Source organism: Taeniopygia guttata, chromosome 17, assembly GCF_048771995.1.
Source record: "Taeniopygia guttata chromosome 17, bTaeGut7.mat, whole genome shotgun sequence".
NCBI classification, from domain to species: domain Eukaryota; kingdom Metazoa; phylum Chordata; class Aves; order Passeriformes; family Estrildidae; genus Taeniopygia; species Taeniopygia guttata.
Genome location: NC_133042.1, coordinates 1,091,655 through 1,119,375, shown reverse-complemented (window position 1 = coordinate 1,119,375; position 27,721 = coordinate 1,091,655). Strand labels below are relative to the sequence as shown.

General features: G+C 49.2%; 1 protein-coding gene across 15 annotated transcripts in view; it reads left to right on the top strand.

The window, feature by feature from the left end:
* The window catches only part of ZNF618 (zinc finger protein 618), a 151,155-nt gene that overhangs the window by 42,650 nt on the left and 80,784 nt on the right, over nt 1-27,721 (top strand). For all 15 annotated transcript variants that reach the window (XM_072936765.1, XM_072936771.1, XM_030286947.4 and 12 more), the window contains exon 2: nt 22,440-22,483. In XM_072936765.1, coding sequence (XP_072792866.1) covers nt 22,440-22,483 — 44 coding nt within the window. The remainder of the gene's footprint in view (nt 1-22,439; nt 22,484-27,721) is intronic.

Sequence of the window (27,721 nt, the reverse complement as noted above, 5' to 3'; positions counted from 1 at the left end):
CAGGAGAGCTGGAGAGGGACTGGGGACAGGGATGGAGGGACAGGACACAGGGAATGGCTCCCACTGCCAGAGGACAGGGATGGATGGGACATTGGGAATTGTTCCCTGGCAGGGTGGGCAGGCCCTGGCACAGGTGCCCAGAGCAGCTGTGGCTGCCCCTGGATCCCTGGCAGTGCCCAAGGCCAGGCTGGACAGGGCTGGGAGCAGCCTGGGACAGAGGAAGGTGTCCCTGCAATGGCAGGGGTGGCACTGACTGATGTTCAATGTCCCTTCCAAAGCAAAGAAGTCTGGGATTCCATGATTTTTCCTTTAATAAAAGCCAAGGGGTTTCTGACCTTCCAGTCTTGGAGGACTCTGGAGCTGTGGGGTGCAAATACCAGTGCAGAGGAAGATGGGTTGGGGAATGAATCCCTAATGAAAGGGGAGATGCAGCTTGGTGCCCAGGAATCCGTGGGTGGGGAATGCTCTAGTCCCTGTGGGTGAGCCATGGCACAGGGACAGTGACCAGGGCCAGGTGGCACAGGGACAGTCAGCAGGGCTGGGTGGCACAGGGACAGTGACCAGGGCAGCAGTGGCACAGGGACAGTCAGCAGGGCTGGGGTGGCACAGGGACAGTGACCAGGGCTGGGGTGGCACAGGGACAGTCAGGGCAGCAGTCCCAGCTGTGGCAGCGCTCACCTCTTGCCTCCAACACATCTTTGAAATTCAGGAGCAGGCAATGTTTGTGTTGGGTTTTTCCATGGAATGGGCCCTTTATCAGTAAATCAGAGGCTCTCCGGGCTGGTGAGCGGTGCAGGTTCCTGAAGGTGTTCTTTCACCTGATCTTGGCAGGGCAGGTGGGTGCTGGTTAATGATTGCCTGGGACTGCTCCTGCCGGGGCTCAGTGGATGCCTGAGTGAGCACAGAGCTGAACCTGGCCAGGGGACCCTGTCCTGGAGCACATCCCCCATCCAGCACAGGGAACAGCGCTGGGGCAGCTCCAGTGCCTTGGGTCTGACCCATCTTGCTCCCAGACCAGCAGAGTGGGCCCTGGTCCTCTGTGCAGGTTCACAGAGTCTGAATGGGACAGGAATTGGAGGAATTGGGGGGCTGAGCCCAGGTGGTGGCACCTGGAGTGGCACAGCAGCAGGTGGATGGAGGGGAAGGCTTGGATGCCTTAACTTGTAGGATTTCATTTAAAGCCAGGCTTTGGTCCTTGCACATCTGCTTCTCGAAGGGAGAGAAACTCCAGTTCAGAGGCCCAGGCCTCCAAGCAGATGTTTTTTATTTGTTAAATAAATTGGTCATTGCTAAAGATGCTTATAATTATTTATTTCTTATATATCTACATCCTCTTGATGCTCTTGGAGGGTGCAAGGAACCTGAGGTGGGGACCCAGGGCAGCTCAGCCACCTTCCCACGCAGGACTCCAACCTCTGAGGCAGCCTTCAGCTGACACCCCCAAAGGCCTTTTATTTTTATCGATTTGCCAACAAGGCAGTTATTCCAGCAATGCCTGGCTGCTGCTCCTGGCCCTTCCTGCCTGCCCAGCCAGCTCCGTGTCGCGGGGTTTAATGATTGCAGCTGGAGTGCTGGTTAAATAGTGCTCAACAAGGAAACGGGGGAAAACCACACTGGGATAATCTAAGAAAAACAAGGATTATAAAAATGGCTCAGAGGTGCTGGCTGCTGGAAGCAAAACCTATTTTGTGGGTTTGTTGCTGCACCTTTGCTTGGAAAAAAAAAATTGGAGCAGTTGTTGCACTCGTTTTCTCAGCAGATGGGCTGCTCCATCAGTGGCAGTTCACCCGTCTGGAAAGCAATTATGTTGCTTGGCCCAGTCCTGATTTGCACGGGCTTAACTATTGCTGCCTTGGGAGGGAGGCTCCATGGATTAGTTCCTCTTGAAAACAAAAAAAACCAAAACAAAATCAAGCCCATGATGCACCACGAAAATGTTTCATGGAAAAAAAAAAATTAAGGAAAAGAAAATTTATGCCATATCAGTGCCATTTTGATTCAAAAACTGCTTGAAGGTCACCTTAATATTCAGGGTAATGGTAGCAATGCAAAGGAAATTTAAAATAATATAATGATGAGTGGTGCTGGCTCCACAGCCTTTTTTACAGCATTGTCTGCCATGGGGAGTTCTCCTTGTGTAGGTCAAGAAATTCACTGTTAAAATTTTATGTTGAATTCTTCCATTATAAAGAAGGACATGATTCATGACATTGGCATTCCCGTGGTGCTGGCAAGAGCTGCTGGAAAACAATCCACTCCTGGCATGCCCAGGGGTTCCCAAAGCTGGCTGGACCAGGATGGGCACAAGGGCAGGGCCCTGGGCAGGGACAGGGCCCTCTTCTCTCCCATCAGGCAGGGCAGGATTTCTCTCTCCAGCAGCCCTGCACTCCTGTCTCAGGTGGCAGTCAGGGAAGCCACATGTGGATGGATCCATACATGGAAATGCCACAGAGTTGAAGCTCCCAGTCACTCATTTTATTGTATTTGCTAAAACATTAATAGGAGCTACCCAAAAAGCCCTAAAAGAGCTCCTAAGTGTTTTCTTCAACTTTTTTTTTAGTACAAGTCTTTATGAGCATGAGGTATTTCCCAAAATTCAGATGTGCTGGCCTTGGGATGGGGTTTGGGCAGCACCTGTGTGGTGGCTGCCTGGGAGGGCAGCTTGCTGGGGCATGGGTTTGACTGGGGCTGGTTGTTAAAATTTTCCCCAATTTCCTCATTGTCCCAAAGCCTTTGCTTTCTGTCCTGCGGACAGCAGTGTTGAGAAGGACATGGCTTAGTGCTGCTGTATATTTATTTCCTAATTCTGTGTGAAAAGAAATGAGTGAGAGCTGCTGTGAGTCCATGAGGCCACCAGGCACGTGGTATGGCCAGGATTCATTGATGTTATTTCTTCTTCATTTCACCAAAAAAGGATAAAACTTTCTATGAACAGCAGGATAAAGGCCTGTTGGAGTTGGTTTGTGCCATCCATGTGGCATCCTCAGCACCTCAGCTGGGATTAGCCCCTCACCTGTGCAGCCCCAGGGTGGCTTTGGCTGAAGGCATGGCAGGAGAAGGGGGCAGGGGTCTGACCCAGGGCTGGGTGGGGTGGGGTGCTGGGAGCCCCCTCTGCGCTGGGTTCCTGCTCCAGGGCTCAGGGATGTGCCAGCTCTGGGTTCCTGTGCCAGCCCTGGGTTCCTGTGCCAGCTCTGGGTTCCTGCTCCAGTTCTGGGTTCCTGCTCCAGCCCTGGGTTCCTTTTCCAGCCCTGGGTTCCTGTGCCAGCCCTGGGTTCCTGCTCCAGCCCTGGGTTCTTTCTCTAACTCTGGGTTCCTGTTCCAGCCCTGGGTTCCTGTTCCATCCCTGGGTTCCTTCTCCAGCCCTGGGTTCCTGTGCCACCCCTGGGTTCCTTTTCCAGCCCTGGGTTCCTGCTCCAGCCCTGGGTTCCTGTTCCAGCCCTGGGTTCCTTTTCCAGCTCTGGGTTCCTTCTCCAGCCCTGGGTTCCTTCTCTAACTCTGGGTTCCTGTTCCAGCCCTGGGGTGTGCTGGGTGAGGCTCCAGGGAGCCCTGGACTGGCTGTAGTGGGAGGCCCTGCTCTATTTTTGTGGATAATAAAGCTCCTGGTGTGTTCCACCTCAGAGCAGGAGCTGACAGCCATTTTGCTCATCATTAATAGCATAACTTAATCTCCCAACAAGACTTTTCCTGTGATATTGCTGTAAAATGAAACAAAACAAAGCAACCTTCCTTCCTTAGTATCTCCATTGCACCACCCCCTCCCAAACTAACACAAAAAAATCCCAATTCCCCCTCTCCTCTGATGAACAATGACTAATTCAGATGGGTTTTTCCCTATTTTTTTACTGGTTTTTGAATTTATTTTCATTTTGGCCTATGCCACAGTGGAGGATTGCCCAGCTCCAACCAGCCCTTGCCTCTGACTCCTTCTAACTCTGCCAAAACTTTTTGAAGTGTTTGGACTGAAATTTTCCAAGCCAGGTTTTTGCCTAGCGGGGGGAAATTTGTTTGGAGAAGCCACAGCAAAACTCTCACTGGCCTGGCTGCTGAATGGGCTCAGAGGAAGGAGGGTTTTCCCACAGTGAGCCCAAAAATTGATGGGGATGGGGAGGAACCTAGCTTTTCTGAGCCCTTAGAGGGGATTTCCTACATTTTCCTGATCTTTAGGAATTGTTGTGGGCTAAATGTGGTTAAATGTCCCCGGGGTTTGGGCTGGCACCATCACTGAGCCCGTTGTTTAGGGAAGGAGGAAAACCTTGGTTGGGTGTCAGGTGGGAAACTGGGAGAACTTTTTATATTTCAGGGATGTGGCACTGAGGAAAAACACGCTGATCCCGCTGAGTTATTCACCTGGGGAAGTACCTGAGGTGTGAATGCTCAGCTGAGCCTCAGGAGGTGTTGGCTGAGGTGTTGAGCATCCCTGCCCAAACCCAGGGAGCAAGGAAAGTGCAAATATGGGAGGGGAGAAAAAAACCCAAGCGGAACAAAAGAGAAAATAATAATAATTTCTAGAAATTTTTTCTAAAAATTTTAAGAAAAAAAAAAAAAAAAGGGGGGGGGGGGGGGCCTGACAGAGCCCAGCCAAGTCAGTCTGGCTGCTAGAAATGTGTGGTTTTTTTTCCTCCCTTATTTTAATTTTTATCTAAATCAGATAAAATGCTGGACACATTTAGGTTCCCATGGAAGGGGTGATGTGTGTTCACCACCTCAGGCTCAGAGCACGGGGCAGGCTGGTGGCACCTCAGGGCTGGTGGCACCTCAGGGCTGGTGGCACCTCAGGGCTGGTGGCATGCCACACAGGGTACATTCCACCCAATTTTTTTGGCAGTTTCTGATTTTCTGATTTCGCAACAGCGTTGTTTTTTCAGTGTTGGTTTTAGTGTAAACCTCGCATAAAATTCTGTTTCCAGGATGGGCTTTTAATCCTGGAATTATCTGATGGTGCTGACCATGGTCTGTCAGACTCCCTGGGATTTATGAGCTGTTGGTTGATGCCTTCCCATGTTTACTTTCTCTCACTTTATCTGCTAATTTCCAGATTCTTTCACGTTTTTCCTTTCAACCTAATGCCTTAATTCTGGTGCTTTATTAATCTATCTAATTATGTTGAGTTCAAGTTGTTTGAAATCCACTTATGTTGGTATAGGAAGTACTTACTGTATTAATCAAACGATCCAAGGTGGCTTCTCCTCTGAAGTCCTTAATTTGTGCTATACATATTCCTGCTAATAACATCCAACTTTGTAACAATGCATGTTTCCTCTATGTTTCCAAGGAGACCCTGCAATACATTAATTCTCTGGTTTTTTTTCAAGTACACCAATAATTTATCTGGGATTGTGAGATGTTCCCTTGTGTGGACACATCAAACACCAGCAGCCTGCGAAATCCCAGCAATGGTCTTTGTGCAGGGCTGGCAAAAGGGCTGGAGGCAAACAGCTGCTTATCACAGGAACTAATTCTTGTAAAGATTTAAAATACATATATTTAATAAAAATGTTCTTATTATATGTGTTATATATTATATAATACAATATATAATATATTTTAAATAGCACACTGGATATTTAATATTTGTATAATAAAACAAATACAGGAAAAATTCTTAGAGATTTAAAATTTTATTTAAATCAGATTTAGGGGGCAGGTAAGGGAGAGGACCCTGGGTGGGCTCTTGTTTTGGGTGGGAAGCATCTCTTTTGTGATCAGCATTTTGTTTCTCCTCCTGGAGAAACAAGACCTTGGTGATGTTGGGTTTTGCTGCATGAGTATTTTGGAGCAAACACTGTGGGTGAAGCTTTGCTCCATCTCTGCAGGAGCAGAATGGTGTTTCCCACCTGTATTTATTGGATTTTCATGACTGTTTTCACTTGCTGGGTCATACAGGCAGTGAAACCTTGGAAAGGGGTGATAGTGGGGGTTTCCCCCAATTTTTGTGTCCCCTGTACACCCCAGCTCCATGGTGAAGACTTGGCAGGGGGAAGGTCATCAAAAACCTGCAGAAACCAAGTTTGTGAGTCAAACTGGAGGTTCCAGGTGTGGGATGTAGCTCTGGTTGGATCTGTACACGATACAGAGCAGCAGAACCAGGGACAGGAGGTGGCACCGATGGGTTAACCCAGAAATAACCTCTGGGTTAACCCAGCAATAACCTCTGACAATCCCCGTTGCTGCTGAGCTTAAATCTCTAGGGTTTAGTTAGAGGAGACCAAAGGTGCAAAAGGAACAGCATCTCACTTGCTGGGACATCAGACACAGCACCAGCCACAGTGACTGTGGGAATACAGGAGAAGCTGTAGGAATTGCAGGCATTAGGGCATCAAACAAATTTTGGCTGGATGTCTCCTGTCTCTCCACATCCAGAGCCGTGCGGTGTCACTGGGAACAGCAGGGAAGTGGTGGCACCACTGACAACGCAGGGCTGGTGCTCCAGCCTCTGAGAGTGCCCTGCTCTGCCCTGCTCTGCTCTGCAGCCTTTGCCTGTGCTTGTTTCTGCCATAAAACTGTGGTTTCTGCACAGATCCAGCAGCAGGACTGTGCAGGAGCCGTGGCACGGGGTGGCTCTCGGGGACGATGAGCATCCCTATGGACACAACGGCTTTTCCAGGCAGCAGCTACCACAGTAAGGCTTGGGCACTAGTTGTTTTCTCCCATCCTGTGCTCCTCTGCCTAAGGACGTGGTTGTGTGTCTGCTGGGTGATTTGGGAGTGAGAGCTCTCCCAGCTGGACTGCTCCTTCAGTGCTGGGCACGTTCCAGATGCCAGCTCCTGTCCTGGCCTTAAGTGTGTCACTCCAAGAATAGCATTAAGGTTTCAAACTGAAGGAGGGATACTTTTTTTGTGGGTGGTGGTTAATGATTAATTAGGTCAAATTCTCCAAAATTAGACTGCTGGAGAAGGAATGGGCCAGCACTTTGCATTTTGACAAAACCTCATGGCAGAAACTGATGGGACCTGATTTCAACTCCTTCCTTCTTCACGCTCTGTCCCATGCCCCAAACTCACTTTTCCCCAGAAGAGGTTCCTTTTAAAAATTGTATCCATTAATATCCCAATTTCCTCCCCCCCCCCTTTTCAAATCTTGCATTAAACCCCTGTAGATTCTGCTTTAAGTAGGCAATTAAGCTAACAACATAATTATATCCCGTAATACTCATTTTAACCGGTTTAGAGAAGAGACAAAAGGGGAAAGCAGCTTCAAATATATGGAAATAAAAGCTCTGTTGTAAAGATATTTTTGATACTCGGGATACTTTGTGCAGAGTGCAGAGTTGGCCCATTAGAGGCTGTGGGGAAGCCTGGAGGTCACATTTAAGAGCCTCACAGGCACTGTGGGGTTTTACCTTCTGAATGTCCTTTTTCTGAACCTTACAAATTTTGGGGCATCCCAGGAGACTCCAGATTGCATCCACTCCATATTGCAGCACAGTGGCTGCATAGCTGTGGCCTGATAGGGTTTTCTCTTTTTTATTACCTCTGCAATTACTCATCAGAGGCCGACCGTGAGGCTGCGCCGAGCGCTGGAAGGAGCACTGATGGGAATCACTGCACTGGGGCTGTGCCAGGGCTGGGAGGCTCCTCCAGGAGCCCAAGGGTGACAATGTCCTTGTGGCAACGAGCAGGAGAGCTGCTGTAGAGCAGGAAAACTGCTATGGAGCTGGAAAACTGCTGTGAGACTGGGTAACTGCTGTGGGGCTGGAAAACTACTGTGCAGCTGGATAACTGCTGTGGTTTTGTGCAGAGTACGCAACATCCACAAAAATTTGTCTGCAAGGCACAAAGTTTTGTGAAGCCCCTCGGAGCTTGGAGCCAAGGAGCTGCTCTGGCATCTTGCTGGGGCAGCCGGGCGCTTGGCTGGATCCTTTCTGAGGTGAACTGGTGAAAGGCTGAGGGTGCAGCACAGGCCCAAAGAACTGTGGACTCTGCTGTCCTTTGCAGAATTATAGAATAGAATAGAATAGAATAGAATAGAATAGAATAGAATAGAATAGAATAGAATAGAATAGAATAGAATAGGTTTTGGAAGGGAGCTTTAAAGCCCATCTCATTCCAGCCCTCCTGCAGTGAGCAAGCACACCCTCCGCTATCCCAAGGTGGTTCAAGCCCTGTCCAACCTGGCCTGGGACACTTCCAGGGATCCAGGGTCAGCCATAGCTTCTCTGGGCAGTCTCTGCCAGTGTTTTACCACCCACATTGTAAAAAACATCTTCCTTCTATCTAATCTAAATCTCCACTCTTTTAGTTTAAAACCATCTCCTCTTGTCCTATCACTACTGCACTGCTAAAACCTCCGTCCCCATTTTTCCTTATAAACCCCCACTATGTACTGAAAAGCCATAAAAAGATTCCCCCAGAGCCTTCTCTTCTCCAGGTGAGCACCCCCAGCTTCCCCAGTGTGGCTCCAGAGCAGAGGGGCTCCAGCCCTTGGAGCAGGTCCTCTGGATCTCTCCAGCAGCTCCAGCTCCTCCCTGTGCTGGGCCCAGGGCTGGGACAGCTCTGCAGGTGGGGTCTGAGCTGAGCACAGGGCACAGGGGATGGATGGATGGATGGATGGATGGATGGATGGATGGATGGATGGATGGATGGATGGATGGATGGATGGAGGGATGATGGATGATGGATAGATGGATGATGGATGGATGGATGGATGGATGGATGGATGGATGGATGGATGGATGTTGGATGGATGGATGGATGGATGGATGATGGATGGATGGATGGATGGATGGATGGATGGATGGATGGATGTTGGATGGATGGATGGATGGATGGATGGATGGATGGATGGATGGATGGAGGGATGATGGATGGATGGATGGATGGATGGATGGATGGATGTTGGATGGATGGATGGATGGATGGATGGTGGATGGATGGATGGATGGATGGATGGATGGATGGATGATGGATGGATGATGGATGGATGGATGGATGGATGGATGGATGTTGGATGGATGGATGGATGGATGATGGATGGATGATGGATGGATGGATGGAGGGATGGATGGAGGGATGGATGAGGGATGGATGATGGATGGATGATGGATGGATGATGGATGATGGACAGATGGATGGATGGATGGATGTTGGATGGATGGATGATGGAGGGATGGATGTTGGATGGATGGATGGATGGATGGATGGATGGATGGATGATGGATGTTGGATGGATGGATGGATGGATGGATGGATGGATGGATGGATGATGGATGGATGGATGGATGGATGGATGGATGGATGGATGGATGAGGGATGGATGATGGATGGATGGATGGATGGATAGACGGACAGATGGAAGGATATTGCTCTTGTTTGAGGAGCATCTGTTGCATGTCTGCTAATCACCACAGAATCATGGAATCATTTTGGTTGGAAAAGTCCCCTAAGATCTTCAAGCCCAGCTGTGAAGCCAGCACTGCCCAGCCAACACTGCCCCACGATGGGAGAGCAGGGACTGTTTCCAGTGTCCCACCCTGAGTTATCCCCAGTCACAGCTCAGTCACAGTCCTGGCAGGTATTCAGTGTGTCCTGGCAGGGTAAAGCTTGTCCATGGAACACTGCTGGGCTCTTGAGCCTGTGCCCAAACAGGCTGGAGCAATCTGACCTGTGCAACCCTCTGAGCCTGGTTGTGGGTTTCCTAGTTCTTCCCTCTCCACCAAAGCCCAGTACTGTGGTGCTTTGCCAGGACCTCAGAGCAGCTCTAAATGCTCTCCTGGCTCCAGCCTGGCTCCAGCTCACCTCACAGAGGTGTGTCCCAGTGGGTGAGGTGATGTATGGCATTTGTGAGGAGCTGGAGATACCCCAGTTCAGTTTTCATTTCAACAAAAGCAGATGCTTTGAAGGGTTTGCAATGTTGCAGCTCTCCCAGGCTCCCCATCCTCCCTGGGCCTGGGGCTTTGCTCCAGGCTCCCTCCAGAGGCTTTCCCCTAAACTCAAGAACATCCTGTGCCCTCCTTTGTGTTTAGGACCACGTGGAGGCAAAGTCCATCAAAGCAGAGGTCCCTTACCCAGGATGGAATCTGGGGGTTGGAGAACAGTCCCCAGTATTCCTCTGTTTTATACAGATGCTTTGAACTGTCGCAGCTTCCCATACATTGAATCCACACGTGGAGTGTTATGTGCAGAAAATGATTCTTAGGTGAATTTCTCAGATGTTTGAGTAATTCAGTGGAGATGCTGTGCTCTCAGCCAGTCCCAAAATCGGTGACACACCATGGTCCCTGGGTACAAACATTCATCTAGTGCTGAGGCCATCCATGGGCCGGGTGGCAAATAAAGCACCCAAGGTGTCTGTAGTGAAGTGTAGGTGAGCATCAGTTTTCTTTCCTGAGAAGAGCCAGTGGAATGTGACATACATTTATCTTTTGCCAGCCCAGCATCTTCTGCAGTTGGTGCTCCCAGGGCACTGGAGCAGGCTGGTGTCCAGAGGCTCTCTGGGGGCATCTGGAGGAGGAAAGAGCCAAAGGGTCACAGATCCACAGATCTTTGCTCCTTTTTCAGCCTGGAAACCCAACCAGCCCTGTCCAGCTCTGGCTGCACCAGCCTGTGCTGCCTAAGCCCAGATTCCATTTGAGAATTGGGCATTAATGGTGGGCTTGGGGATTTCTCTCTCATCCTTTGACATGGCCCTGGGCTGCACCAGAATTCTGGGGAGCCAATTGCACTTTCTGGCTTTTCTTCCTTGGAGGTTGCAGCAGCTGCTGGCTTGCAGATGGACAGAGGGCTCGTGGTACTGCCTGCAAAATTCAACCCCAAAAGGGATCCTGTTTGCACCTTTCTTTGCATCACAGTGGAGGTATTTTTTTTTTTTTTGCATCACATTGGAGGTTTTCCAAGACAAATCTGTCCATTCTTCAGGGCTGTGCAAATAATTGATATTCTTAGTTTTCTTGAAGTTGTGAAAAATTGAAAAATTCTTTTTTCAGACTGAGCTGGAAGAAAAATAGATTGATTTGAATTTTTTTGTTGCTCAGGAAATAAGGACTATCTATTTGGATTTCATAGGCTTGAGTCAAACAGAATCTGGGGCTTGTAAGTGCTTTGTTTAGATTTTGAGCACATCTTGCAGTTCTTTTCTTGCTTTAAAAATACATATAGGATGTATTTTGCCTGTATGAATCAGAAAATTTTAAATGTCAGGGACTGTGTCACTTCCAGTTTTTGAAAATCGGTGTCTTACTCTGCTGTGTGAATGGTGCAGCAGGAATGATACCAACCCATGCCATGATCTCACTGCAGCTCCACTTTGGGCTGGAAAGAATTTCCCAGCAGCTCTGTGCCCTCATTTGTTTCAGCTCCAGGAATGATGGAGAGTGGAAGGTCACCCTGGTTGGTCCCACTGATGTTTGTCCCCCACAAAGTGCTTGAAAAATCCTTTCCTTAGCCCAAACAGTTGCTCAGAGGTGGAGATTTGGCAGTGAGAAAGTGCATTTCAGTGGTCCTTGGTGACCTCCTGCTCTTCCCAGTGCCGTGCCTGGGTGGGGGGTTCTGAGGGTCCCATCCCTCTGCCTGGGGCAGTGTTTGGGGTGCCTGGGCAGGGGGAGATGATGCTGCAGCTTTCACAGCTGAAATGGACCAGGAAACGTTGTTTTCCCTCTTTACTTTCCAAACCACCATCGTTCTTGGGAAGCCAGCAAAGCCACCCTCCCCTGGGGACACCAGCTTGGCCTTACTGGAGTTTTGGTAGTTTTTATTTAGGTTTCTTTTTTTTCAAAACTTTTTTTAAATCATGGAGGCTTGTTTGTTTATTTGTTGATTTAGATCTGCTCGGGAAGTCGATCTTATATTTATAGGATTTGTGGTTGGCTGATGGGAGTTATTTTGCAAGCAGAATTTCTAAGAATTCTACTTTCAGCTTTCTTTTTCTCCAGTTTCACTTCCTCCTCCTCCTTCTCCTTTTTTCTCTTTTTACTATTTTTTCCTTGGTTTTTTCCTTTATTTTTTGTTTTTGAGGGACCCAGGCAGAATAAACTCTTTCTGAATTTGCCCCCTGTAATTACTGCTCTTTTTTAAGTTTGAAGAAATTACCCAGCTTTGTGTGCCTTCCCCCTTTCTTACTTTTAGACCAATGTGGTTTGACTTTTTTTTTTTCCCTTTCCAAAGTAAAATTACCACCATTTCATGCTATTTAAACAAACCAATCATGCAAAACTGGGAGAGAAGGTGAAGTCCCACATCCAATGGAGAATGTTTTACTTTTAACCTCACAGCCTGTCTGTAAATGCAACGTGGGATTTTTTTTTTTAAATTAGTATAAAATTTATATTTTACAAGGATAAAATTTATGTTTTGCAAATGCAAGGCCTTTCCATTGGAAAGCATTTAAGCATTGGAAGGAGGTCTTGTGTGCCGGCCTTGGAGGGGATCCGTGGCCGAGGCTGGACCTCCTTGTGGTGCTGTTCCTGACACCTTCTCATTGCAATATTTATCAAATTATGCATTACTTTTTCTATTCTAGATCAAATTTTCTGCCTTGAATTGTAATTTTCAAGTGTTTAAATTTTCATTGCTTATCTCAGATTGAAGCTGAACGTTTGCAGCACATTGCATCTCTGCAGTGCTGTTTACTACAGGATGGACCTAAAGTGTTCTTCAAAATTTACTAAAACAAGAGATAAAACCAACCTCAAAAGGTACAGTTCTGCCCAGGGGTCCCATGACTCCCAGTGACACCCAAATGGCTGAGCTGGGAGCTGGAGCAGCTCCCTGGGGGACACTCCACAGCCTCTGCAGGTTTGAAGGGCAGAGTCTCAGCTTATCAAAGCTTCTTCCAAGAGGTGCTTCCCCAGCAGCTCCTTGTGGCTCTGAGATCCGCCATGGGCATGTGCCACCAGTGCCTGTCCTCTGAGCACGAACCTGGCACCAGCTGGGGCTGGGTTGCGCTTTTCCTTGTGTGCTGGGTCTGTTCCCAGAGATCCATCCGTGTGTCTGTCTGCTGGGAGCACCAACGGCACGCTGAGGTTCCATGGGCAGAGGGGAGGTGCCTTGTGTGGGAATCCAGGGCTTCCCTCTGGCTGCCCTGGCTGCCCTGGGACCCTGGCAGGGGTCAGGAACCCCCCTGGACAGAGCCCCGAGAGACACTGTCTGTGATCTCTGTCCATGGAAAAGAGTTTTCGATCTTACAGGGTGAATTACCAGCTCTGAGTGTTTGATATGAGTAATAATTAAGTGTGGCACGGGTGCAAAAGTAAAATTTTAGGTTTCTAGATTAGGGGTTCAGAGGAGACAAGAAGGAGGAAATTGGGTGTGCCTTGTCCTTTTTCTCCTTCTTCATGCCCTCCATGTTTCACTGTGGTGTTGGCATTTTTCTGTTGGTTCAGGCTGGGGACACACTGTCCAACGTAGGTGACAGATATTGGCACGTTATTGTAAATCCAGCACAGGTAGTTTCTGGTATTTAATGTTTGTACCATCCCACTGAGGGCAGAGCCCCACACGCTGCCCTGCAGGACAGAGCTGCGGCAGGGCAGCAGAACATGTTAGAGATAAACAGAATAAACAACCTTGAAACCAGCACAGATGAATTATGGCTTTTCTTTGGCAATGGGGCAGAAAGACAGAGACTTTCTACAATCTCGGGATCATCAATACCACAGATTCCAACACCTTGGATTTTCTTCTACACACAGGCTTGGCTGGCTTTTCCTCAGGATCCTTTGTAAGGCTCAGGGAGAGGGGATTGGAGCCTCTGCAGGAGCCCAAGGTCAGAACTTGTCAGAGTTCTGCTGTCAGAACATGTCCTGCTGCAGGTGTGTCAGCTGCTGAGGGCATGGCTGCTCCGGGCTGTGTCCCCCTTGCCCGTGCTGGGGTTTGGCCACCGCTCTGTGACAGCCCCAGGGCTCTCCTGGCTGGGCTGTGCCCCTGGCAAACCCCCTGAGCTCCAGGGCTGCCACCTCCCCACCAGCCCTGCCCGCTGGGGCTGCACAGACTCAGGCTGGGCACATGGAACTGGTCACGCAGGAGAAGGGGATTCCTTGGCCTGCCTCCCCTCAGCTGAGCTGTGGTGAGAGGATAACTGAATCCCAGAGTGCTTTGGATTGGGAGGGATCTTAGGGATCATCTCCTTCCAACCTCCTGCAGGGAAACCTTCCACTGTCCCAGCCTGGGATACAGCTGCTCTGGGCACCTGTGCCAGGGCCTGCCCACCCTCACAGGGAACAATTCCCAATTCCCAATATCCCATCCATCCCTGCCCTCTGGCACTGGGAGCCATTCCCTGTGTCCTGTCCCTCCATCCCCTGTCCCCAGTCCCTCTCCAGCTCTCCTGGAGCCCCTTCAGGCCCTGGAAGGGCTCTGAGCTCTCCCTGGAGCTTCTCCTCTCCAGATGAGCACCCCCAGCTCCCAGCCTGGCTCCAGAGCAGAGGGTTCCAGCCCTGGAGCGGTTCCATGGCCTCCTCTGGACTCATCCAGCAGATCAGGACTTCCCTGTGGCAGGGAAGGTGGGCACAGTGCTCCAGGTGAGGTGGGAGCACAGAGGAGAATCCGTGCCTTGGCCACTTTGCTGGGATGAGGCCAGGACAGCAGAGCCTGTGCCGGGGATGTGGCTCCCCCAAACCCCAATTTCCAGGCCTTCCCACCCATCCCTCCAGCCTGGGGCTGGGAAAGGCTGGAGCTGCCAGTCCCTGTGTGCAGTGGAGCCCTCTCAGCCCTGTCAGATGTTCCGAGGCTGGAGGTGCCAAACTCCCAAACAAAATGTGTTGAACAAGACAGGGATTCCCTGGATAAGTAAATCCTATTTTAATTTTTTTCCCCCTGTGTGCATTCATAGCTTGCTAGATATGTTTGTTTTATCGACTTGGAAAAGTGCCCAGGATTTTAAAAAAAATTGATTTCCTGAAAGTTTCCTGTGAAATTGGAACCCTGGAAAAACGTGTGGATTTCTGAAATGCTATCTCATGGCTCCTTTTGCCCCTTTTTTCTCCCCCAAGTAAAAAACAACAATACCTTCCTCCCCCCCAAGGTTTCATTCCATATACATTTATTCTTTAAAAATATTTCCAGCTGTTTCTTCTGCTGGGAAACTCATACCATCTGTAAACAACTGCTCAATGCACATAATTCTGTTGTTTTGCCCGGTCACTCTTATTTTCCAGCTTTTATAATATGAGAGTTCAGAGTAATCAGTAATGCCTTTTCTCCTCTTCACCCTCAATTTGATTATTTTTCTCATAAAGAACAGACTAAGGAGAGCACTGAGCAACAGGAGATGGAAAAAATATTTTGATTACTTTTCAGTTGCTTATAATCAAGGAGTAACTCTTTAAATCCAGACCAATTTGCTGCATTGATTTATTCATAATTTTAATTTCATGACTGTTTCAGGGAAAAACGAAAGTACACGAGGTTGATGCTTTTTAATACTGGTTTAAACATTTGTAGTTTTAGGTTAAAATTTATTTAATGTTCCCTTTCTTTGGTTACTTCTGCTGGCGTGTGTTGCTTGACTCTCCCTGAGCTGCTAGGGGAGAAAAACTGAAATTCAAAGCACAAATTCCGCCAGCACTTTTCAACAAGCTCATAAAATACTCATATGAATATTCCCTTGACTCAGAGGCAACTGCTGACAGCCCTTAAACCTTTCTGGGACTACCTGGAGTGTGGGGTGGGTGACAGGGACACCTGGGTCCTTTGGGGCAGGCTTGTGCCATTTCCTGGGGCTCAGCACCCGCCCAGGCAGGGCCAAAGTGGTGGGATTCTTCCCTGCCTTGCTGATTTTGGTGTTTCCCCCCAAGTGTGCCTTTTCCAGCAGAAATTCGACCTTTTCTGTTTAGAACTCTCCAGAAGAACTTTTAATTCTGGGTTACAGTGGCAGTTCAGAAATGAGGTGGATCCAGGCAGCACACCCCAGGTAGGAAATGAAGGTTATAAAATGGGAAGATAATAAACAGTAGACAAGAAATAAATCTAGTGAAACTGAACAAGAAAAATTTCTAGACTTTGTGATTTTTTTATTAGTATTGTCTGCTTACCTATAGTTTTAACCTCCACAGTGCAACTTGTTCTCCCCAGAATCTGGGGAGAAGCCTGAGGGAACCTTGTTTGCAGGACCAAACAAAAAAAACCCAACCAAAACCAAACAAAAAAAAACCACCCAAAAAACCCAAAACAAAACCAGAAAACCAAAACAAAACAAAAAGAAAAATTTAAAAGAAAAACAATTCTCCTGCCAGTACAAAGAGAATTGAAATCAGCAGAGCAAGGGCCCCCTGGCTGAGTCTGAAGTGTCACAGCCGGAGCAGAGGGGATCATTCCCATCTTGGCTTCTCCAGTGGGACCCTGTGCTCACAGCTGACCTTTGTGTTGGGCTGATCCACCCCCTCGCTGGGTTTGTCATTAGTGTTTCTTATTAATTAGTAATTGGGGGCACCTTGTGGCTTCAGGACCGTTGGCAGCTGTTAATGATCCCCATGGATAATTAACACAGGGACGCACTGGAGCAGGTGGGGCTGGGCCAGCCCTGCCTTCCCCTGGGGTGGCTGGGCAGGGGCTGGAGCCCAGGGCTGTGGGGAAGGTGCTGGGTGGCCCTGCCTGGGGCTGATCCCAGTGCCAGAGCTCTGTGCTGTTCCCTGGCTGCGGGTCCCCCTGGCCACGTGTCCTCCTCGCCGTGGTGGCCACCCACAGGACGAGGATGTGGCCAGGGCCCTGACCAAGCTGGGCTGATGCTGTATTCCCATCCAGAAACTGCTCTGATTTGTTTTAGGCTCAGCCGCCATCTCCAGTGGGTGTTTATTTGCATGTGGTGGAGGTGCTCATAGGGGTGAGGTGGATGCTCAGTCCAAACCTGGATTTTGGTCTGCTCAGGCACTCCTCAGACATGAAATGTCAGAGGCACCACGTGGGAAGTTCTGGGCTCCCTGTGTGCCCAAGCTCCAGCTCTGGGATGCTCTGTCACCACCGGGGTGCTGGGGACAGATCGTGTCCCTGGAGGTCACAGTCACCTTGGTGCCTTCCCAGGGATGGACTTGCCTGGAAGTCTCAGCATTAAAGCACCTCTTCCTGAGGCTTGGCCTAAGTGATGGGTATGGCCAGGAGTAATGAGCACCTTCCTCTGGCACTGGAGACCTTCCTGGAGCTGTGCTGGAGCCCAGGTGTGGGCACCAGTCACACAGGGATGGTCTCTGGGTGTTTGGGACCATCTTGTCCCAGATGTCCCCTGGCTCTGGCAGCAGAGCCTCTGTGCCTGCCATGGGAGTCTCTGCCATTGCCTTCTTCTGCCCTCCAGCAGCAAACCCTTCATGGGCTCATCTCACAGGGGTCAAAACTCTCAGATGTTGCTGTTCACTGCTGGGCTCTCCCTGTTGGAACAGGGAAGCAGCACTGGCTTTTCCCAGGACAAGGCTGCAGCTGAGCACAAGGACGAGATTCCCCCGGCTGCTGCCAAGGAATTCTGACACTGAAGCTGCCACCAGCATCCCCACCCTGGGTGCTGCCCCATGGCCAGGAATGGTGGGGTGGAGGGTTGCAGACCCACAGTGGATTTTGGGGGTTGGGGAATCCTCACTCCGGGGCTTGGCTTAGCTGTGGGACCGGGCAGATGCCTCAGGGAGAGCTCCCATTTCCTCCTTGCAGATACATTTTTTTTTATTATTGTTATTTTGGTTGTTTCTTGAGGGGAAGCTGCAGCTGAGGAAATAGGCAGCACATTTCGCCAACCCCAGGAACTGTCTTGTTCCCAAGTGGAAAATTCATCCCTTTTGGAGGCTGCCCTGATGGATTGGCAAAGGATGAGGAGGGGATGAGCCACAGCAGCCTAAGCAGTGCAGATCTTTGTCCTTCATGCAGGGGATGCCCTGGCTCTGGGAACCAGAAGAAACAACCTAAAATTGCACCAGGGAAGGTGTAGGTTTGATATTAGGAAGAATTTTCTCTTGAAAAGGGTGGTCAGGCATGGGAACAGCTGCCTGGGGCAGTGGTGGAATCACTATCCCTGGAAATGTTCCAGTGGGGATGTGGCACGTGGGAACAAGGAAAAGTTCCAGTGGGGATGTGGCACGTGGGGACAGGGAAATGTTCCAGTGGGGATCTGGCATGTGGGGACAGGGAAAAGTTCCAGTGGGGATGTGGCACGTGGGGACAGGGAAATGTTCCAGTGGGGATGTGGCACGTGGGGACAGGGAAATGTTCCAGTGGGGATGTGGCACGTGGGAACAAGGGAATGTTCCAGTGGGGATGTGGCACGTGGGGACAGGGAAATGTTCCAGTGGGGATGTGGCACGTGGGAACAAGGGAATGTTCCAGTGGGGATGTGGCATGTGGGAACAAGGAAAAGTTCCTGTGGGGATGTGGCACGTGGGGACAGTGCTGGCCTTGGCAGTGCTGGGGAATAGCTGGACTATGATCTCAGAGGGCTTTTCCATCCTCAAGGATTCCATGGTTCTGTGGAGCACAGCTCTGCTTGGATCACCCACGGGCTCAGCGCTGTTTCCTTCTTTTGAAATCCGGGCCTTGGGGTTCCTCAGCATCTGCTGGGCTGGCAGGAGGAAGCAAAAATCTGGATTCAAAAGGGGCACGGGCACATTTATGGGTCCTTGTGCTCTGCAGATGTTTTGGTGTGATGTGGAGCTGCTCTGCTGTTTCCCCCCCTCCCCTATATTTAATATAAATTAAATAGGAAACTGCCGGTGTCTTGCCCTTTGTTTAAAGAAGAGAAAAAAGAAAAAAAAAAAAAGCACTTCCTGAATTTTCTGTGGCTCTGAAGTTAATAACCTCAGACAGCACAGGTAGCAGGCCTGCAGTTATTTTTATGGCACATTCTTGTGTCAGACCTATTTTCAGTTGCATCTCCCTTTGCCAAATTTTAATTATTTGGGGTGAAATTTTCCATGCTGGGTGCTGCTGGCTCCTTCCAAAACTGAACGTGTGGTTTGTGTTTGGACAACAATTACTCAGCTGTCTCTGGGAAGGCGTTTGGGGGAAGCAGGGTGGGGGTTTTGGGGTTTTTTCCCTCTTTTTATCTCTTTAGGTAAACAACAACTCTGCCCTTTTCCCTCTGCAGAGGGAAGGTGCTGTGGGAGGGGAGCTGGAGTGAGCAAGGTCTGCTCCTCCTGCGACCCCCAGGCAGAATTAGGGACCTCTCCCTTTGGGATGGGCTTCAGAGGCAAATCATAGTGGGTGGCTGTGTCTGAATAAATAATAAATACATGGATTTAACCCCTTCCCCGCTGGGAAGGCTGTGGCAGTGCTGTGGGAATGTCCCGGTGCCCCCATCCCATCTATGGGAGCTGATCCAAGCATGGATGCAAATCCAAGTCATTTGAATAATTGTTTCTAATCATAATTTAAGTGATCAGGCAGAAGGCCTGTGCTTAAATCTTCTGAAATCTCTTTTCACATTTTTATTGCTTTTAGTTATTTTTTTGTTTTGCTGTAACTGTTAAAATGTTGGGGTTTTTTCCCAATATAGTGCAGCCCTCTCGATAAACATGGATTTCTCAGGTCAGTTTTACATCTGTTTGGACTCCTATTTTTTGACACGTTATCCTGTTAGGGGATGTTGACTGATAATTATCATATGATTTACTTTTTGCTTGCAACTTGAGTTGAGGAGCATATGGCCTGAAACCACATTCTGCTTGTGTGCATTTTCATTTAAAGGATATTTATTAGCATTAGTTAAAGAAAACTACCCTAAACGCATCCAATATGTAGAAAAGCAACTTTAGGGAATAACATTTTGAATTGTAAATTATTTTATGGGGCAGATTATGTGACATTCTCCTGCCTGTCCCAGCACCCCACATCCAGCCTCCCTGCTCATCAGCAGATGCAAATTCTACTCCTCTCCTTTTTCAATTAGAAATCAGGAAATCACCAAAATCAGTTATTTGGGTAAATGGGAGTGCAGGAAATTCTAAATGAGCACAGGAGATTTCTGTTCCCCTCCACAAAGGTGTTACTTTTTGGGGGCTGCTCTGACCCGTTTTGGCACATTCTGGTTAAACAGTGATTTCCAGCCTTTCTCCCTTCCACTTCCTCATGGTATTTTAGTCCTCAAATGCCACTTTTTAGAATTTAGATGGAATGTTTGAGTTTAAATGGATTTTATTTTTGAAGTAACAGGCTAGGAGGGCTGGGGGTGTTTACCTGGAGAAGAGAAGCTCCAGGGAGAGCTCAGAGCCCTTCCAGGGCCTGAAGGGGCTCCAGGAGAGCTGGAGAGGGACTGGGGACAGGGGATGGAGGGACAGGACACAGGGAATGGCTCCCAGTGCCAGAGGGCAGGGCTGGATGGGATATTGGGAATTGGGAATTGTTCCCTGGGAGGGTGGGCAGGCCCTGGCACAGGTGCCCAGAGCAGCTGTGGCTGCCCCTGGATCCCTGGCAGTGCCCAGGGCCAGGCTGGACAGGGCTGGGAGCAGCCTGGGACAGTGGGAGGTGTCCCTGCCCATGGCAGGAGTGGCACTGGATGGGCTTTTAGGTCCCTCCCACCTCAAACCAGTCTGGGATTCTGTGGATTTGTTGTTTCAACATCCAGAAACATTTAAAGCAGCTTGATCTGATCTCTTAGCTTCATCTCTTAGCTTCATCTGATCTCAGGCTTAGCTTGTTTTTGTCTGCTGCATCATCTCCAGGAGCACCCTGGCTGTGTGAAACCATCAAGCCTTTACCTGTTGTGGTTCCCTTTTTTCCTCATTTTTTTCTTTCAAAATAAGGAAACTTCCCAGCACTGGGGATTGTCGGGGTGTTTGTGCAGGGCCAGGGGCTGAGTTCCATCATCCTCATGGGTCAGAATGTCCTTCCAGCTCTGGATATTCCATGGTTCCATGATTCAGCAGGTGGTTTTCCCCTGGAATTCTCATGGCAGGAGCCTCACAAGGTCTCTGAAGATGTGGCTCTTGGGTTGTGTGAGCTTGGGTTGTGCACAAAACCCTTTGTACAGGCAGGAACTGGGAGGTACCAAGCACCTCAACAAGGTTTCTGCCCTGGCTCTATATTAAGTCTCCTTTTCCCTCTTTTTTTTGTACACACAGATCTAATCTTCTAGAAAATGCCCCAAAGGTTTGAGCAATCTACCAGTTGCAGGAGCCCATAAAGCTTTTTTTTTTTCCTTTTTTCCCATTGTGTAAGCATGACAAATCATTAATTTTTGATTGATTGCTTTGAATTATGGGTGCTCTGACATCCTTTCTGTAGCTGAACAGCTGTATAACAAATGAACATATCAGTGCTCACAAAAGATTGGAGATCTAACAGAAGCAATTACATTGTCAGCTCCTCCCTTCTGGCTTTTCCGACGCAATGGAGAGAAGAAATTTTTTAACAGAAATTCCTCAAGTGGCTCACAATAATAATAATAATAATAATAATAATAATAATAATAATAATAACCATAATCATCAATACCTTTTTGTAATTGAATTAGATTTTTATCTCTTCATTTCCAGTGGATTTTATATCCCTTCAGAAGCCAGGTTGTGTTTCTGCTTTGTGTAACTTGGACAATCCCTTTGAAGAAAATTTTACATGAAGAATTAAAAAAAATAAAATCAAATTGCAATTTTTTTGGTTGCTATTCCTTTAAGATTTCAGAATTGCACCAGTGCACTAAATGTGACCTCCATAACTTTTAAATTAAGAATTTATGCTGGCTTGAAATTTATGAAATATTTCAGCATGAAAGAAAGCCTTTTTCCCTCAGGAAAATTGAGCAATAAATCACAGCACTCTCGATTTACTGCCCTACAGCCAGCCAAAGATAGGATTTTTTTCCTTCCCCCCTTCGTTCTGAAAAAAAAAAAAATAAAAAAAATGTAATCATATAAGACAGCTTAGCTGCTATCCTCCCACTCTCTAGAATTTTTAATTTCAGCTGTTTCTGCTTGGATTTATTTCCAATATTCCTGCTCGGCTTTTCAATTTCCTCAGTTATTAAATTTTAATTCAGTGCATTAGCATTTAAATTAAAAAAGGGTTTATTTTATCGAAATCGTTGGCTGGCCCCCATCCTGCTGCACATGAATTGCCTGTTTCTGCCATTTGCACAAAATGTGAAATGCAGCTAATATCTTTTAACTTGTATTTGCACAAATTCAGAAATAAAATTTCTGGGATTGGAATAATATTGTCTTTCCAAGGAAGGCTCTCATCAGCGAGCCGGGGAAGGGAAGGAGGCGAGAGGCGACCCTGGGCCCTCCCTGCCCAGCCCTGCCAGGGGCTGCGGGGGCTAATTAAGGCACGGGGCTAACGAGGGCGGTGCTGGGCCTGGAGGGGCCGTTCCTGCAGGGACATTTGGACACTTTGGCCATTGCTGGTTTTCCGTGGGGCTCTGCTCCCAGGGATCGCTGCCCGGCACTCGGTGGCAGGGGGTGACCGCAGGGGACGGGCTGGGGGGCTCAGGCACCCCGGGCTCAGAGCTGGGCACTGTGCAGCTCTGGAGGAGCCCGGGTTTGGGCTGGAGAGCAGCCTCGTCCTCCTGAACCTAACCAGCTTTTCTGTTTTCATCTCTAGGCCGAGGAGAGCAACAGCAGCGGGCGGAGGAGCTCTTCCAGCAGGTAGGGCTGGGGTGTGCTGGGTGGGTCAGCTCTGCTCAGCTGGGCTCTCCATCCTGGAGATGGGGTGGCCAAAGAGGGGATGGGTGGCAGAGCTCAGTGTCCATGCAGCCCCCTTTGGGTATAGCTGCAAAGATGGATGTAGGAGGCTGGCCTCATCCTGGCATTGGGGACCGAAAGCAGAGGTGGTTTGTGTGTGGTGTGGGATGTTCCAGCTGAGTGCCCCCAGGACGAGGCTCTTGGATGGAGACCTTGGGCTGTGCAGACCCTTCTGTCCTTCAGAAGGAGAGGACAGAGGTGTCCCACCGCCCCATTCCCCTGTGATCTCACTGAGAAGTGTCTCTGCTGCTCCCCCTCTGGAGAGGGACATGCTGAGGTGGGTCTGCCCTGGGCTGTGGCCTCCTGTCCCCTCCAGCGTGTTGAAAGTTTTATTCCTTAGATAAAACCCATCCTGCTGTGTAAAAGCACATCCAGTGAGATCTGGGAGCTGCTATGGTGCTGCTGCCCTCCCTGCCTCCCACTGCTGCTCCGACGTTCCCACCGCTCTGCCTGGTCCCTCCCCAGGCCCCAGCTCTGCCAATGGCATTTCAGGACAAAATCCTCTCATTCCTGGCAGCTTTTTGTCCACCTGGCACTGCCTGGCATTGAACACATCTGGAGTGCCCCTGAGCTCGGCAGAGGGGAACACTGGGGGTCTGTCACAGGAGAAGACTTCTCTGTCACTCTTTGGGTGTGGCTCACCTGTGGCCCAGCAGTGGTGATTCACTGGGAACTAGCCTGAAGGAAGTCTTGGAAAGAAAGCACAGGCTGAGGAGCAGGGGGAGAGGAGCCAGGCATCACTTCCTTCCCCTGGATTCTTTGTTCCAACCACTAATTCAGTTTTGCAGCTCTCACTGGAGAGTTTCCCACAGCAAGTGGGCGAGTGCATCCTCCATATGGGAGCTGGCCTTTGGACTGGCCATCTGACCTTTGGAGTGTCCATCTGACCTTTGGAGTGTCCATCTCACCTTTGGAGTGTCCATGTCACCTTTGGGGAGTCCATGTCACCTTTGGGGAGTCCATGTCACCTTTGGGGTGTCCATCTCACCTTTGGAGTGTCCATGTCACCTTTGGGGGTGTCCATCTCACCTTTGGGGCATCCATCTCACCTTTGGGGTGTCCATCTCACCTTTGGGGTGTCCATGTCACCTGCCTGAGCTGCCCTTGGGGCAGAACATCCTCCCAGGAGTGAGCAATGGCCCTTTCCATGGCAGGGCTGGAGCTCCTGGCAAGCTGGGAGAACTTCCCTCTGTTTTCCTGCTCCTTTGGGTGTCCAGAAGAGCGTGAGGCTGGTCATTGCTTTTCTTCTTGTAGAAAAGTGGAAACAAAACCCACTTTATCATCTAGCTGACTGAACAAAACATGGTCAAAGAAATGAGAATGACCAAGTCCATTTAAAAATAATAAAACAGAATCAAAATGTAATATTTCAAGAAAGCTCTGTCAGTGATTGAAGGTAGAAATGTGGCTCTGAGTGAATCTGTGAGGTCACCAGTGGATGGAGACACAAGATGGATGTTTCTCAAAGTCATTGCTGCTTGAAACCCTCACTAATTGCAAACTATCGAGGAAGCTTTTAACAATTAATTTATATCAGTAAAAATACAAGCAAAAAGAATATCGTATAATAGAATATAGTACAATATCATTAATATAATATCATTAATATAATATAATATAATATAATATAATATAATATAATATAATAAATATAACTAATATAATATAATCAAAGTTGCCTGGATTTTATCCTCCTGCAATATTTTTTTTCACAGTAGCAAGCTTGATCTAAGGTGATGACTGTGGTATTGGGTTAATCCTATTTTTCTTTTTTTACTACAGTGAATTGATTTTATTCTGTTTCAAGCAAACCCTGAAAGCTCTGAGGGCCTGGGGGTTTGTGCTCCCACCACCCCCAGCCCCCGGCCTGTTGCTGCCGTTGGGGTGTCAGGGCTCAGGGTGTGCAGCTGGCAGCTGGTGCTGTTAGGGCACTCGCTGTTCTCCTCCCCATTGACTCCTGTGTGGTCGCTGCACCTCAGTGAGTGCTCAGCAATGGGAGATTTTAAAAGGTGAAGAGAATTCTTAGGATCACTAAAAGCCCTCTTCCTTGAAGGCAGCCAGAAGAGAGATGGCTGCTTGCCTTGGGGAAGATGACAACTAAGAGACAACCTGACAAAGCTGTGCGTGTTTTTGAACACTCCAGAAAAGGTAGATCAGAGGCTTCTTTCTTCCTTTTGCAAGGGAAAAAGAGACAGTCAACAAAATTAAAAAGCAGCAAATTAAAAGCCAATAAAAGGCAGGATGTTTTCCTGCATGATGGGCAGTGATGTGATGGGAGTGTGATGCCAGGAGCTGCGTGCTCAGAGGGGCTGGGAGGGGACTCAGCAGGAACACGGTGACAGGGGTGACATGGGCTGGATTCACAGAATCCCACACTGCCTTGGGTTAGAAAGGACCTCAAAGCCCATCCAGTGCCACCCTTGCCACAGCAGGGACACCTCCCACTGTCCCAGGCTGCTCCCAGCCCTGTCCAGCCTGGCCTTGGGCACTGCCAGGGATCCAGGGGCAGCCACAGCTGCTCTGGGCACCTGTGCCAGGGCCTGCCCACCCTCCCAGGGAACAATTCCCAATTCCCAATATCCATCCATCCCTGCCCTCTGGCACTGGGAGCCATTCCCTGTGTCCTGTCACTCCATCCCCTGTCCCCAGTCCCTCTCCAGCTCTCCTGGAGCCCCTTCAGGCCCTGGAAGGGCTCTGAGCTCTCCCTGGAGCTTCTCCTCTCCAGGTGAGCACCCCCAGCTCCCAGCCTGGCTCCAGAGCAGAGGGCTCCAGCCCTTGGAGCAGCTCTGTGGCCTCCTCTGGACTCTCTCCTGCAGCTCCAGGTCATATGTTGGAGGCCCAAGTGCTGGACATGGTCTGGCCCCATCCTGTGCAGGAGCACATGGCAGGGATCAGTTCCTTGCTGATGTCCACTGGAGACTTGCTTTCACCTTCTTCTGAAGCCCCTTCTGCACATGGTGGGCCAGGCTGGGTGTCCCTGTCTGGTGTGTGACAGTCCCAGTATGGGACAGCAGGGCAGTGTGGGGCAGCACTGGGAGCCTCAGGGTGAGCACTGGGAGTCTCCATAAGACTATTGGAGCACTAACTACTTCCCAATAATTAATGTCAGCGTTCAGATGGTGGGCTCTGGATCCTGACAAGAAATAATTGAAAAACCAAATGTGCAATTATGTCTGACAAGCAGCGTGTGCTTTTCTTGGTCACCAGAGCCTTGTGTAGTCATGTGTTAGACACGGTTTTATATAATTATTATTGTTTATATGGCGGGTGTCAGAGGAAGGAGGAATTTCAGTTTGGAGTCCTCTGTTGGCTATTTATTTTAAAGTCATTAGATTTGTTTTCAGACTTAACTACACTTAATGTGTGAGACTCCTGCTGAATAAATCAGCCCCTGCTAGAGGAGCTGCATCTGTTTGTGGAGGGAAGGGAGCCAGCTGGAAGCGCAGCTCACAGCCGGGCCGCAGCACAGATGTAGCTGTGGAGCAGCTCTGCTCCTGGAGCAGGGGAATCCTCAGGCCTGGGAGCTGCTGCCCAGGGCAGGGGTGCCTCTCCTTCAGTGCAGCGGCTGCAGCTCCCAGAAAGGCTCAGGGAGGTGCAGGTCCAGCAGGAGGGCTCTGGGTGCTGGCCCAGGTGGGAGCAGAGCAGGAGTTCCCAGGGGTGCTCTGGGCTGGGCCTGGAGGTTTCCCAGCTCTGACATGGTGCAGTTTTCCCAGGTGCACCAAGCTGTGGTGCCTCAGGGGACCGAGTGTTTCAGTCTGTGCCATAGAAGGTGTGAATTCCATGGAATCATGGATCCTGAGCTGGAAGGATCCACCAGGATCACTGAGTCCAGCTCCTGTCCCTGCACAGACACCCCAGCATCCCACCCTGGGCATCCCTGGCAGTGGTGTCCATATGTTTCTGGAGCTCTTGGGGCTGGGACCATTCCCTGGGTAGCCCTGGGAGGAGAAGATGTTGACAAAGGGTTGCACCCACTTTGCTCCTTCTCAGTTCACCTTTCTCCAGCCTCCCTGGTGGCACCTTCCCCTCTCTTCCCTGCATTCCTTGCTCTGTCCTTTGTGAACACATCCTCCCCAGCGGCTCCTGTCACCCAAGGGAGTGCCCTGGGATGGCACCATCTCTCCTTCAGGCTCCTCTTCCAGCTCTCCAGGTCCCCAGCACTCGGGAAGGACAATTTCTCAGGCTGTGGTCCTCTGAAGCTCGGGAGAGGGCTCTACACCCTGTGGAGGGACAGGCCTGGGGCTTAGTATTTCCGGGATTTTTTTTCCAAAGAAAATTATTTGAAGTGTCTCCCCTTTCTTTAAGAGGCAATCTATGGGATTTTCAGTCCCAGAGCACCAAGAAGCTTCCAAGTCATCCTGCATCAGAAAAAGAGAAAACTCTTACTGATTAGGCAAGGAATTTAATAAGCCTTGGTGCCTGCTGAAGGGCTCTCACCAGCCATCTTCAAAAAGAAACAACAACCAACCAGCGCAAAACCCCTCAAAAATGCTCCCTGGCCAGTTTTAGAGCCGTGGATAGTTCAGTTCTATACAACCAGGACAGAAGCTGGGGGGAACCTGGGCAGGTTTCCTTGAAACCCAAAAGAAGGTCAAATGTGTCAAGGAGATGACAGTGCTCAGACACATCCCAGCTCTGAGGGACAGCAGTATATTCTGTGTAAAGCACACCAGTCTGCCCAGTGCCAAAGTCCTGGAGAGCTTTGGGTGGTGTGAGCTGGAGAAATGTCCATTTCTGGAGCCATAAAGTACCAGGACGTGGCAATTCTAAGGCCTTCAGGAAAGCTGAGCCACCAGGAAATCCTTGGGTCACCCCCTCACTCCTCATGGCGTGTTGGAGACCTGTGGCCATTTCAGTTCTCACCCCCTCAATCATTTCTTAGTCAAGAAACACAGAGCTCTTTCACTGATATAAATAAATCCTTAATCTATTCTCTTTGTTTTCCCCTGAATTTCTTTGTCTCTGTTGACATTTCCATGCTTGAAAATTTAAAGACGCTGGCAGCTATTCCATTATCATCTTAAATTCAGTTTTTAACCTGCATCATTTGTGTGTCGCATTTTTTATCTGACTGAATTCTTTTGCTTTTGGCAAAGAGTGTGCGGTTGTTTTTTGTTGGATAAGCCAAATTTTTTTTATATT